Source organism: Entelurus aequoreus, linkage group LG09, assembly GCF_033978785.1.
Source record: "Entelurus aequoreus isolate RoL-2023_Sb linkage group LG09, RoL_Eaeq_v1.1, whole genome shotgun sequence".
Classification (NCBI taxonomy): domain Eukaryota; kingdom Metazoa; phylum Chordata; class Actinopteri; order Syngnathiformes; family Syngnathidae; genus Entelurus; species Entelurus aequoreus.
The window spans coordinates 60257665-60272234 of NC_084739.1; the positions used below are offsets into that span (position 1 = coordinate 60257665).

The following is a 14570-nucleotide window of genomic DNA, read 5'->3' on the forward strand; positions in this document are numbered from 1 at the left end:
TCCGAATCTCTCTCACTTCATGCGGCCATCATTGTAAACAATAGGGAACTTTGCGTATATGTTCAACTGACTACGTCACGCTACTTCCGGTAGGGGCAAGCCTTTTTTTAATCAGATACCAAAAGTTGCAATCTTTATCGTCGTTGTTCTCTACTAAATCCTTTCAGCAAAAATATGGCAATATCGCGAAATGATCAAGTATGACACATAGAATAGATCTGCTATCCCCGTTTAAATAAAAAAAAATCATTTCAGTAGGCCTTTAAATCTCTGGATTGATGAAGTAATGTGCTCATCATTCTTACGGGGGACCCTGGGGAAAAAGAGTTAATATGGTTCACGGGGACCAAATTTAAATAATTTTGCATAATTCACACAAATTAGTACGTGACTACTGAGGACCATTAAAAAAAAAAAAAAAGTTAAAATTAAATATGACATGATCACTTAGGCATCTTCAGAATGGATCTAAATATCATTTAAAAAGGTTTCTCTTTAGGGGACCTGTTTTTTTGTCCCCATACAGTCAGAGGTCCCCTAAAGGTGACTGTGTAAACCAGGGGTGTCAAACTCAAAGACAGAGTGGGCCAAAATTTCAAACTGAACAAAGCCGTGGGCCAAGGTTGAACAAATTAACCTTTTAGTAGGGACCCAAACAAGTTTTGCAATGAATATTGAACAAGCAAGACTTATATAACTTTATAGTGCGTGCAAAATCGAGTTTCAAATAATAATAATAATAATTAAAAAATATCAATGGCATATCAAATCAAATTTAAATAAAAATGTAATGCCTATTTTATATTTGCAGCCTTCTGAGGCAAATATCAAAATAAACGCTTTCCACAGGCTAATACATTTGAAAATAAAATAACAATGAATGAATCAAACATTCAAACCTTGAAGAAGCAAAAGAAAGTCCATGAATAAAACGCTAATTATTGCTACACTGATTTGTTTTAACACTGAATATGGAACAAACAACGCTTATATAACTTAATAGTGCAAAATCAACTTTCAAAAAACAAACGAAAAAACATCAATGGTATATTAAATAAAATTTAAATAAAAAATTGAATGCCTCTTTTCTATTTGCAGCCTTCTGAGGTAAATATCATTAACTTGGTGGGCGGGGGCGGAGTTTGGTGGTGGCGGGGGTGTATATTGTAGCGTCCCGGAAGAGTTAGTGCTGCAAGGGGTTCTGGGTATTTGTTCTGTTGTCTTTATGTTGTGTTACGGTGCGGATTTTCTCCCGAAATGTGTTTGTCATTCTTGTTTGGTGTGGGTTCACAGTGTGGCACATATTTGTAACAGTGTTAAAGTTGTTTATACGTCCACCCTCAGTGTGACCTGTATGGCTGTCGATCAAGTATGACCTGAATTCACATATGTGTGTGTATAAGCTGCATGTAATATGTGGCTGGGCCGGCACGCTGTTTGTATGGAGGAAAAGCTGACATGACGACAGGTTGTAGAGGACGTTGAAGGCCGTGCCTTTAAGGCACACCCCCAATAATGTTGACCGGGAGAATGGTTGCCCCGGGAGATTTTCGGGAGGGGCACTGAAAATCGGGAGTGTCCCGGGAAAATCGGGAGGGTTGGCAAGTATGAGTATTAGCGGTGAATGCGGTGTTACAGCGGCACTGCCGCTGTATAATACCGGCGGGCAGCTCTAATGTTAATTTGATATTGCCTCAAGGGCCAAATTAAATTGCACCGCGGGCCAGAGTTTGACACCCATGGTGTAAACAGAGCGATGTCCCCATTAAGTAAGCATTGCCAGAACACACACACACACACACACACACCAGAAAGTGACGTAGTGTTAAATCATGAGAATAACACGGAAATACACAATAACTTCAAATTTGTTCCAAATATACACCAAAAGAAATGAAGTGGTCGATCTATGACTTCTAGTAATGATGCTATGTGACAATAGGTGGTGTTAGTCTTTTCCCCCCCTGAAGAGCAATGCTGTAAAATAGACATTAGGGGGCAACCGTGAGTCAAAATGATGGCAAAAATGAATGTTAAAGGAGCCATATGTAAAATTTAATGTCAAGTTGTCATTAAATGGCCCTGATATGTCAAAAGGCATTAATAAATCATGTTCTTTTCGAATAATTTTATAACCGATAACGGTAGTTCAGCCAGATATGCTCATTTCAAAATGAGATTTACAGCCCCGAAATATTGTTTTCATTTCAATGCCCCGCCCTCCACCGTTTGACCAGTTAGAAAGTCAGTGAATGTGTCACATCCAGAGGTTGCCAGTTACGCACCACTCTCTTCGTTGATCTACTGCCACTGGTAAAGTTACTAAACATGTCAGACCTTAGTCAATCTAAAAGGCGTCGTTACGATTATCAACTTATTCACGACAAAGCCAGGAACAAAACAAGGATTTGTATGGGGATGCCTTTGAAAGATGGAGACGATTGAAGGTGGAGACGATTTTTTAATCTGACGCCAAATTTGGGTATGTGTGCGCCAGCTAGTGGTACACCAAGAATCACTTAAATAATGAATCAAACATTTTTTTTTTTAAGTACAGTGTTTTATGTTCCTATATTCAATCACAGCGCTACTGTAAAAACTGTTATGTTACAGTGGCCAAAAACATTAAAGGCCTACTGAAACCCACTACTACCGACCACGCAGTCTGATAGTTTATATATCAATGATGAAATCTTAACATTATAACACATGCCAATACGGCCGGGTTAACTTATAAAGTGACATTTTAAATTTGCCGCTAAACTTCCGGTTCGAAACGCCTCTGAGGATGACGTATGCGTGTGACGTAGCCCGGCGAACACGGGTATGCCTTCCACATTGAAGCCAATACGAAAAAGCTCTGTTTTCATTTCATAATTCCACAGTATTCTGGACATCTGTGTTCATGAATCTGTTTCAATCATGTTCATTGCATTATGGAGAAGGAAGCTGGGCAAGCAAAGAAGAAAGTTGTCGGTGCGAAATGGACGTATTTTTCGAACGTAGTCAGCCACAACAGTACACAGCCGGCGCTTCTTTGTTTACATTCCCGAAAGATGCAGTCAAGATGGAAGAACTCGGATAACAGAGACTCTAACCAGGAGGACTTTTGACTTCGATACACAGACGCCTGTAGAGAACTGGGACAACACAGACTCTTACCAGGATTACTTTGATTTGGATGACAAAGACGCAGACGTGCTACTGTGAGTATGCAGCTTTGGCTTCTAAACATTTGATCGCTTGACCGTATGTGCGCAACTTTTTTTTGCGTATGTACGTAACTTTTTTAAAATATATAAGCTTTATGAACCTTGGGTTAGGTGAACGGTCTTTTGGGCTGAGTGATTGTGTGTGTTGATCAGGTGTTTGAATTGTATTGGCGTGTTCTATGGAGCTAGGAGCTAGCATAGGAGCTAGGAGCTAGCATAACACGTACCATATGTGCGCGTCACGTACGTAACTTTTTAAAAATATATAAGCTTTATGAACCTTGGGTTAGGTGAACGGTCTTTTGGGCTGAGTGATTGTGTGTGTTGATCAGGTGTTTGAATTGTATTGGCGTGTTCTATGGAGCTAGGAGCTAGCATAGGAGCTAGGAGCTAGCATAACACGTACCGTACCGTACGTGTGCGTCACGTACGTAACTTTTTAAAAATATATAAGCTTTATGAACCTTGGGTTAGGTGAACGGTCTTTTGGGCTGAGTGATTGTGTGTGTTGATCAGGTGTTTGAATTGTATTGGCGTGTTCTATGGAGCTAGGAGCTAGCAGAGGAGCTAGGAGCTAGCGTAACAAACACGCAGGTGTTATTATGCAGGATTAATTTGTGGCATATTAAATATAAGCCTGGTTGTGTTGTGGCTAATAGAGTATATATATGTCTTGTGTTTATTTACTGTTGTAGTCATTCCCAGCTGAATATCAGGTCACCCCCGGCTCTCACAGCATCTTCCCTATCTGAATAGCTTCAACTCCCCACTAGTCCTTCACTTGCACTTTACTCATCCACAAATCTTTCATCCTCGCTCAAATTAATGGGGAAATGGTCGCTTTCTCGGTCCGAATCTCTCTCACTTCATGCGGCCATCATTGTAAACAATAGGGAACTTTGCGTATATGTTCAACTGACTACGTCACGCTACTTCCGGTAGGGGCAAGCCTTTTTTTTATCAGATACCAAAAGTTGCAATCTTTATCGTCGTTGTTCTATACTAAATCCTTTCAGCAAAAATATGGCAATATCGCGAAATGATCAATTATGACACATAGAATAGATCTGCTATCCCCGTTTAAATAAAAAAAATTCATTTCAGTAGGCCTTTAAATATACATTAGGGGGCAGTGATGGGTCGATAGTCAGAGTCCTGTATAGAGCATGGCCAACTCAACAGGCGCCATGTTTGCTACCAAGGACGTGCACGGCTGTTCCTGGACACATGCAATTGCTGTCGTTTTGATGTTAGTTTTTCTGACAAAATGAACCAAATTAATACGTCCATATACATACTTCAGCTTATAAACTTACAATAAAACATGCTTTTATTTTGTGAAAGTATAATTTTGCCACGCACTCTGTTGCCACATTCCTTCACTTGCCATACTTGTCTTCTTTCCGGGTTGTGGGGAAAGCCGTGTACAAGCTTTGCACAATTCTCGCGAGTGGAGCATCCCCAAGTCGCACAACAGGGCATTTTTACACGCCGAAAAACTAGCGAGGAAGCGCCACAAACACATGGCATCAGCTCAAAGTTGGCAGCAGTCATGATGCCCTGTGGTCACGTGAGTGCCTTTTGACCAATCATTGAGGAGATCGCCTGAAACCGACTCTGGGTATTGTGTCTGATTATTGTTTAGTGTTACGATTACAAACTAGACCTGGGGTGTCCAGAGGCTTAAAATTGAAGGATGTGGGGGCTACTTTGATACATTTGTGTACATTAATGATACTAAAAACAATCTAATGTAGGTCAATGATTATATGCAAAAAAATCCACAACTTAGCTTTATATTACACAGTAGGTAACACAGCAAATTAGATCTAATCCAACCCCCCCAGAGATGTTTAATTTCTTCTTATAATTGTAATTGACTAATATTATTCCACCAACTAAAACCTTGTGAGGGCTTTGCCAAGTGCGATGACTTTCCATACCTAGCTGGACATTCGTAAACCAGTTCACCAAAAAAGTATGCTTGGAAATCAACAAATGCCTTATACAGCAAGACGCACAGGTCGTCCGCCATTTGGTTTTCTAGTTCCCATTTTTTGGCAGATAGGAGCCACTTCTATGTTTTCTTAGTTTTTTACATTTTCGAATCTGGAATTTGTCTATTTTGACAGTAGAATGTGTCGCGAGCCAATAAAAACAAGCTGTGGGCTAAAGTTAGGACAACCCCTAAACAAGACATAAGTTGGCAGTAATGAGCACATATTGTCTTCTAATTGACTAGTAATGCTACCAATCAGACATTAGCTGGCAGTAATGAGTATTTATCATATTCTAATTGACGAGTATTGCTGCCAAAAAGACATTAGGTGGCAGTAATGAGTATTTATCCTCTTCTAATTGACTAGTAATGCTACCAATTAGACATTAGGTGGCAGTAATGAGTATGTATTGTCTTTCAATTGACTAGTAATGCTATCAATCAGTCATTAGGTGGCAGTAATGAGTATGTATTGTCTTTCAATTGACTAGTAATGCTAACAATCATTCATTAGGTGGCAGTAATGAGTATGTATCGGCTTCTAATTGACTAGTAATGCTATCAATCAGACATTAGGTGGCAGTAATGAGTATGTATCGGCTTCTAATTGACTAGTAATGCTAACAATCATTCATTAGGTGGCAGTAATGAGTATGTATCGGCTTGTAATTGACTAGTAATGCTATCAATCAGACGTTAGGTGGCAGTAATGAGTATGTATTGTCTTTCAATTGACTAGTAATGCTATCAATCAGACATTAGGTGGCAGTAATGAGTATCATATTCTAATTGACTAGTAATGCTATCAATCATACATTAAGTGGCAGTAATGAGGTATGTATTGTCTTCTAATTGACTAGTAATGCTATCAATCAGACATTAGGTGGCAGTAATGAGTATGTATCATATTCTAATTGACTAGTATTGCTACCAATCAGACATTAGGTGGCAGTAATGAGTATTTATCATCTTCTAATTGACTAGTAATGCTACCAATTAGACATTACGTGGCAGTAATGAGTATGTATTGTCTTCTAATTGACTAGTAATGCTATCAATCAGACATTAGGTGGCAGTAATGAGTATGTATCGACTTCTAATTGACTAGTAATGCTAACAATCATTCATTTTGTGGCAGTAATGAGTATGTATCGGCTTCTAATTGACTAGTAATGCTATCAACCATTCATTAGGTGGCAGTAATGAGTATGTATCGGCTTCTAATTGACTAGTAATGCTATCAATCATTCATTAGGTGGCAGTAATGAGTATGTGTCGGCTTCTAATTGACTAGTAATGCTATCAATCATTCATTAGGTGGCAGTAATGAGTATGTATCGGCTTCTAATTGACTAGTAATGCTATCAATCAGACGTTAGGTGGCAGTAATGAGTATCTATTGTCTTTCAATTGACTAGTAATGCTATCAATCAGACATTAGGTGGCAGTAATGAGTATTTATCATATTCTAATTGACTAGTAATGCTATCAATCAGACATTAGGTGGCAGTAATGAGTATGTATCCTATTCTAATTGACTAGTATTGCTACCAATCAGACATTAGGTGGCAGTAATGAGTATTTATCATCTTCTAATTGACTAGTATTGCTACCAATTAGACATTAGGTGGCAGTAATGAGTATGTATTGTCTTCTAATTGACTAGTAATGCTATCAATCAGACATTAGGTGGCAGTAATGAGTATGTATCGACTTCTAATTGACTAGTAATGCTAACAATCATTCATTAGGTGGCAGTAATGAGTATGTATCATATTCTAATTGACGATTAATGCTATCAATCAGTCATTAGGTGGCAGTAATGAGTATGTATTGTCTTCTAATTGACTAGTAATGCTACCAATCAGACATTAGGTGGCAGTAATGAGTATGTATTGTCTTCTAATTGACTAGTAATGCTATCAATCAGACATTAGGTGGCAGTAATGAGTATGTATCGACTTCTAATTCAGTGGTCCCCAACCTTTTTGTAGCTGCGGACCGGTCAACGCTTGAAAATTTGTCCCACGGACCGGGGGGTATTTAAAAAAAGAAAAAAAAAATTATTATTATTTTTTTTTTTACATAAATAAATACAATCATGTGTGTTTACGGACTGTATCCCTGCAGACTGTATTGATCTATATTGATATATAATGTATATATTGTGATTTTTATGTTGATTTCATTAAAAAAAAACAAAAAAACAGTGGTCCGTGGACCTGTGGTTGTGGACCACTGTTCTAATTGACTAGTAATGCTAACAATCATTCATTAGGTGGCAGTAATGAGTATGTATCGGCTTCTAATTGACTAGTAATGCTATCAATCATTCATTAGGTGGCAGTAATGAGTATGTATCGGCTTCTAATTGACTAGTAATGCTATCAATCATTCATTAGGTGGCAGTAATGAGTATGTATCGGCTTCTAATTGACTAGTAATGCTATCAATCAGACGTTAGGTGGCAGTAATGAGTATTTATTGTCTTTCAATTGACTAGTAATGCTATCAATCAGACATTAGGTGGCAGTAATGAGTATTTATCATATTCTAATTGACTAGTAATGCTATCAATCAGACATTAAGTGGCAGTAATGAGTATGTATTGTCTTCTAATTGACTAGTAATGCTATCAATCAGACATTAGGTGGCAGTAATGAGTATGTATCGACTTCTAATTGACTAGTAATGCTAACAATCATTCAATAGGTGGCAGTAATGAGTATGTATCGGCTTCTAATTGACTAGTAATGCTATCAATCATTCATTAGGTGGCAGTAATGAGTATGTATCGGCTTCTGATTGACTAGTAATGCTATCAATCATTCATTAGGTGGCAGTAATGAGTATGTATCGGCTTCTAATTGACTAGTAATGCTATCAATGATTTATTAGGTGGCAGTAATGAGTATGTATCGGCTTCTAATTGACTAGTAATGCTATCAATCAGACGTTAGTTGGCAGTAATGAGTATCTATTGTCTTTCAATTGACTAGTAATGCTATCAATCAGACATTAGGTGGCAGTAATGAGTATTTATCATATTCTAATTGACTAGTAATGCTATCAATTAGACATTAAGTGGCAGTAATGAGTATGTATTGTCTTCTAATTGACTAGTAATGCTATCAATCAGACATTAGGTGGCAGTAATGAGTATGTATCATATTCTAATTGACTAGTAATGCTACCAATTAGACATTAGGTGGCAGTAATGAGTATGTATTGTCTTCTAATTGACCATTAATGCTATCAATCAGTCATTACGTAGCAGTAATGAGTATGTATTGTCTTCTAATTGACTAGTAATGCTACCAATCAGACATTAGGTGGCAGTAATGAGTATGTATTGTCTTCTAATTGACTAGTAATGCTACCAATCAGACATTAGGTGGCAGTAATGAAGTATGTATTGTCTTCTAATTGACTAGTAATGCTACCAATCAGACATTAGGTGGCAGTAATGAGTATGTATTGTCTTCTAATTGACTAGTAATGCTATCAATCAGACATTAGGTGGCAGTAATGAGTATGTATTGTCTTTCAATTGACTAGTAATGCTATCAATCAGACATTAGGTGGCAGTAATGCGTATGTATTGTCTTTCAATTGACTAGTAATGCTATCAATCAGACATTAGGTGGCAGTAATAAATATTATTTGCTTCTAATTGATAAATAATGTTAGGTGGCAGTAATGAATATTTTTGCTTCTAATTGACTTGTAATATTAAAAAAACGGACATTAGGTGGCAGTAATAAGTATTTTTTGCTTCTAATTGATTAATAATGTTAGGTGTCATTTAGTATTTTTTGCTTCTTACTTGATGAGTCATGTTACAAACCAGACTTTAGGTGGCAGTAATGAGTATGTATCATTTCCTAATTGACTAGTAATGCTATCAATTAGACATTAGGCGGCTGTAATGAACATTTTTTGCTTCTAATTTACTAGTAATGTTACAAACCGGACATAAGGTGGCAGTAATGAGTATTTTTTGCTTCGAATTCATGAGTAATGTTAAACTAGACTTAAGGTGGCAATAATGACTACGTATCATCTTCTAATTGACTAGTAATGCAATCAATCAGACATTAGGTGGCAGTAATGAGTACATTTCATCTTCTAATTGACTAGCAATGCAATCAATCAGACATTAGGTGGCAGTAATGAGTATGTATCGGCTTCTAAATGAGTAGTTATGCAATCAATCAGACTTTAACTTAAAGTTAAAGTACCAATGATTGTCACACACACACACTAGGTGTGGTGAAATTATTCTCTGCATTTGACCCATCACCCTTGATCACCCCCTGAGAGGTGAGGGGAGCAGTGAGCAGCAGCGGTGCCCACGCCCGGGAATCACTTTGGTGATTTAACCCCCAATTCCAACCCTCGATGCTGAGTGTCAAACAGGGAAGTGATGGGTCCCATTTTTATAGTCTTTGGTATGACTCGGCCGGGGTTTGAACTTACGACCTACCGATCTCAGGGCGGACACTCCAACCACAAGGCCACTTTAGGTGGCAGTAATGAATATTTTTGCTTCTAATTGATGAGTAATGTTACAAACTAGACTTTAGGTGGCAGTAATGAGTACGTATCATCTTCTAATTGACTAGTAATGCAATCAATCAGACATTAGGTGGCAGTAATGAGTACATATCTTCTAATTGACTAGTAATGCTATCAATTAGACATAAGGTGGCAGTAATAAATATTTTTTGCTTTGAATTGATGAATAATGTTAGGTGTCTGAGTATTTTTTGCTTCTAATTGATGAGTAATATTAAAGTTCAAACATTAGGTGGCAGTAATGAATATTTTTGCTTCATAATTAACTAGTAATGTTACAAACCGGACATTGGGTGGAAGTAATGAATATTTTTGCTTCATAATTAACTAGTAATGTTACAAACCGGCAGGGGCGCCGCTAGGGATTTTGGGCCCCATGAAAAGAATCTTTACAGGGCCCCCAACACAGCGGCAACATTTTTTGATGCTATTTTACATACAATTATGCATTTTAATGGTATTTTTGACTATCATTACCATATTTTTGAAAGAAGAACAGCATCACAGTTGACATGTACAGTAGAGGGGAGATCAACTATTATTGAATAAGAACAGCTTGATAAATGTTTGACTGGATTGATTATTTAACTAATATAGCAGTAAAATGTAAAAATCCAGAGTTTTCTTGAGCTAACATGGTGAGAAAAGTGAGCTAGCTTATTACCACAGACAGGGACAAAGTTAATATGCATAACTTTCCACCACAACTAACAAACCCACCTTTTTTTTGGAAATATTGGGTGACATATTGTCGACCCTTCAACTCCTTCTCCTCTCTTATTTTCTTTTCCTTTCTTTTTTGGCTGCCTGATTTTTGAGGCATACTGCTGTCTCCTCCGCTTTGCCCGCTGTGGCGCTGTCTGTGACAAATCGCCGGTGCTCTACCTGCAGCTGATCCAGTCGGACTGAACCATTTTACGTAAATAGAGGGGGGAAGGGAGGGCCCTGTATGTGTTGATGCTTCCAAAACAAATAAAGGTATTGTTACCAGGACATGGAAAATAAAACATGTGTGATTATATGTTAGTTAATAACTTAGTGTCATTATTTTTTCTGTATTATAATTTCATCATCATCAGGGGCCTCTCTGGGCCCCCCTCCATCATGGGCCCCTAGAATCCGTCTCCTTACCCCCCCTTTTCGGCGCCCCTGCAAACCGGACATTAGGTGGCAGTAATGAATATTTTTGCTTGATAATTAACTAGTAATGTTACAAACCGAACATTAGGTGGAAGTAATGAATATTTTTGCTTGATAATTAACTAGTAATGTTACAAACCGGACATTAGGTGGCAGTAATGAATATTTTTGCTTGATAATTAACTAGTAATGTTACAAACCGGACATTAGGTGGCAGTAATGAATATTTTTGCTTGATAGTTAACTAGTAATGTTACAAACCGGACATTAGGTGGCAGTAATGAATATTTTTGCTTGATAGTTAACTAGTAATGTTACAAACCGGACATTAGGTGGCAGTAATGAATATTTTTGCTTGATAATTAACTAGTAATGTTACAAACCGGACATTAGGTGGAAGTAATGAATATTTTTGCTTGATAATTAACTAGTAATGTTACAAACCGGACATTAGGTGGAAGTAATGAATATTTTTGCTTGATAATTAACTAGTAATGTTACAAACCGGACATTAGGTGGCAGTAATGAGCATGTTTTGTGTCTATTTGGATGGTAATGTTACTAATTAGACAGCAGGTGGTGATAGTTTCTTTACCTGAGGTGTAATGTTGCGAACTGGGCAATAGGAGGCGATGGCGAGTCTGTGTTTTGGGTTACTGACGGGGTCCCCCCACTCTTCCCTGTCCTCCACGGTGAGAGGCAGCTGGTCGTCCTCCATTGCTCCCAGCACGTCCAGGAAAGGACTCTAAAAAATGTCTGGGACATTTATCAAAGTACTTTAAACACGCAACATGGAACACACCTGCAGTACGACCGCCTGCATCATGTCTGGCCGCCTGTTGCACAGGGCCCCCACCGGCACGGCGCCGGCGCTGCAGGCCGTGAGGGCGGTCAGCGAAGGGCTGGAGACCCCTGAGGAGAAGAGGTGATGGAGGCAGGCTTGCAGGTCCTCCACGCCTTTGACCTTCCCCTCCACGCGAGCTCCTCTTTGCCAGGACAATCCGAGCTCTCCTCCCCCTCTGGCGATACAATGGAGGTAACAATATGGCCGCCTTCTTTTGGTAGCGGGCATTACCTGATATGACAGTAGGCTAGAGCCCAGCCGCGCTCCAGCAGAAGCCTTTTCTCCAGGCAGAAGTCCATGTTGACGTCCCTGCCGTAAGCTCCGTAGACGTGCACCAGCACAGGCGTGTGTTTGCTGCACTTTGCTCCGTGCAGGAGTGTCAGCGGCACCAGAGTACCATCCTGAACAAATCACCGTTTATTGACTTAAAAACAACCACTTCCTCTGTTGCGAGACTTTGTCTTCTTACATGGCTGCAGGCCTGCAAGCGTGTGGTGCTGATCGCACTCCCCTGGTTCTTGGGAGAGCAACCTGGGGCTGGTAAAAGGAGCCCTTCCTCTGGGTACAGGCAGTAGGACACGGTGGGGTGGGCTGGAGAGGAGATGAGGAACTCCAACACACCTTGTTGGTCCGCAAGGCCCGGACGCTTGCTTTCAACGCTGCAGGCCCAGGAGGGGAGCTTCAAGCATCAACAAAATATTAGTTGAAGAGTACAGTCGAGGATTAGGTTTTCAAGCTCAGTTGTTTTGGGGGCCACTTTTCCAAAAAGCTATGGACCAAGGGGCCGGCATTCTCCCTTCAATATGTTTTGTTTTGTATAGACCACAGGTGTCAAACTCAAGGCCCGGGGGCCAGATCTGGCCCGCAAACACCTGGAAATGATATGTGTCAATTAGAGATGTCCGATAATGGCTTTTTTGCCGATATCCGATATTGTCCAATTCTTAATTACCGATTCCGATATCAACCGATACCGATATATACAGTCGTGGAATAACACATTATTATGCCTAATTTTGTTGTGATGCATTAAACAATGTAACAAGGTTTTCCAAAATAAATCAACTCAAGTTATGGAAAAAAATGCCAACATGGCACTGCCATATTTATTATTGAAGTCACAAAGTGCATTATTTTTTTTTAACATGCCTCAAAACAGCAGCTTGGAATTTGGGACATGCTCTTCCTGAGGGAGCATGAGGAGGTTGAGGTGGGCGGGGTTGAGGTGGGGTGTAAGGGGTAGCGGGGGGTGTATATTGTAGCGTCCCGGAAGAGTTAGTGCTGCAAGGGGTTCTGGGTTTTTGTTCTGTTGTGTTTATGTTGTGTTACGGTGCGGATGTTCTCCCGAAATGTGTTTGTCATTCTTGTTTGGTGTGGGTTCACAGTGTGGCGCATATTTGTAACAGTGTTAAAGTTGTTTATACGGCCACCCTCAGTCTGACCTGTATGGCTGTTGACCAAGTATGCTTGCATTCACTTGTTTGTGCGAAAAGCCATAGATATTATGTGATTGGACCGGCACGCAAAGGCAGTGCCTTTAAGGTTTATTGGCGCTCTGTACTTCTCCCTACGTCCGTGTACCACTCCGTAGAGCGGCGTTTTAAAAAGTCATAAATTTTACTTTTTGAAACAGATACCGATAATTTCCGATATTACATTTTAAAGCATTTATCGGCCGATAATATCGGACTGCCGATATTATCGGACATCTCTAGTGTCATTAATGTACTTAATATTTTCTCACTAAATTTAATTGATTGTTTTCATTTTGACAAAAAAAATATATGTACTGCTTGAAATTGCATACATTTTAAACTTTAATAGAATCCAATATTGCAACAAATATCCCTGGTGGGGGGACAAGCTCCTGGTTTTTCACCAATTTAACATGCTAAAATTAACAAAGACAGCACCATTTGAAGAAAATATTTTAGTGTTTAAAGACATGAAAACATCATTAATAGAACATACATAACCCAATTATCCTAATGAATCACTATATGGTTCAGTCCCAACAGTATTTAGTCACTAATATTTACATCTTGTGTTCATTTCACATCCACAGGTGTCACATTGATCAGTGTTATTATCTACAGTTTATTTACAGTATTACCACATTACTTCAGTTCACTTCACACATTAGCTTTCTTGGAGAGCCCTAACATGAGCCTTCCTTGCAAATTTCTGAGCAGCCTGCATTTTCCTTTTGGTCTCTGCTTTTGTAGCTTCTTTTTTGGATTTTTGGATAAATATAACAAAATACCAAATGTAAACATTTCATTCTTTTCGCCAAAATAGGATATAAATTTATGAAAATAATTAAACATGTTTAGTATTGTTTACTCATATTTGAAAATAGGAAATAATAATAATGTGAGGACACTGACATATTGCATGAAACAAGTGTGAAAATATTTACCTTCAAGATTGTTACACCACTGACAATAGTTTCAAGAGACTACATAAGAACTTAATATTACAAAATAGTATTATATGCAAATTTATTTCAAATCAATTGTTAACTGGAATCAATAATGCGACTCTTTGAATTTCTGTAATTTCATAATATATTTTCACGTGGCTTTTTATTTTTAGAAAAACCCATTTATATTTCGCTAAGCAATAATTGGTTGATATTTAAAACAAACATGCGTATTTCGCAAGCAAATATTTTTTAGCTTACCTCATTATTAACAACCCTGTCTGCAACTGAAGTGGGTTGTTTGGGTGGATCTTTCCTCTTGATGTCACTTTTGGTTGACATCCAAAAGTACCAGCTAGTGAAAAAATCGTTTTC

General features: G+C 38.6%; 2 protein-coding genes across 5 annotated transcripts in view; one reads left to right on the forward strand and one right to left on the reverse strand.

Annotated features, from left to right (window-relative positions):
- The window catches only part of slc3a1 (solute carrier family 3 member 1), a 57027-nt gene that overhangs the window by 33796 nt on the left and 8661 nt on the right, over window positions 1-14570 (forward strand). The window lies entirely within an intron of this gene.
- The window catches only part of prepl (prolyl endopeptidase like), a 44413-nt gene that overhangs the window by 15972 nt on the left and 13871 nt on the right, over window positions 1-14570 (reverse strand). For both annotated transcript variants that reach the window (XM_062059062.1, XM_062059063.1), the window contains exons 9-12: window positions 12243-12452; window positions 12005-12174; window positions 11732-11948; window positions 11525-11674 (exon numbers count right to left, since the gene is read on the reverse strand). In XM_062059062.1, coding sequence (XP_061915046.1) covers window positions 11525-11674; window positions 11732-11948; window positions 12005-12174; window positions 12243-12452 — 747 coding nt within the window. The remainder of the gene's footprint in view (window positions 1-11524; window positions 11675-11731; window positions 11949-12004; window positions 12175-12242; window positions 12453-14570) is intronic.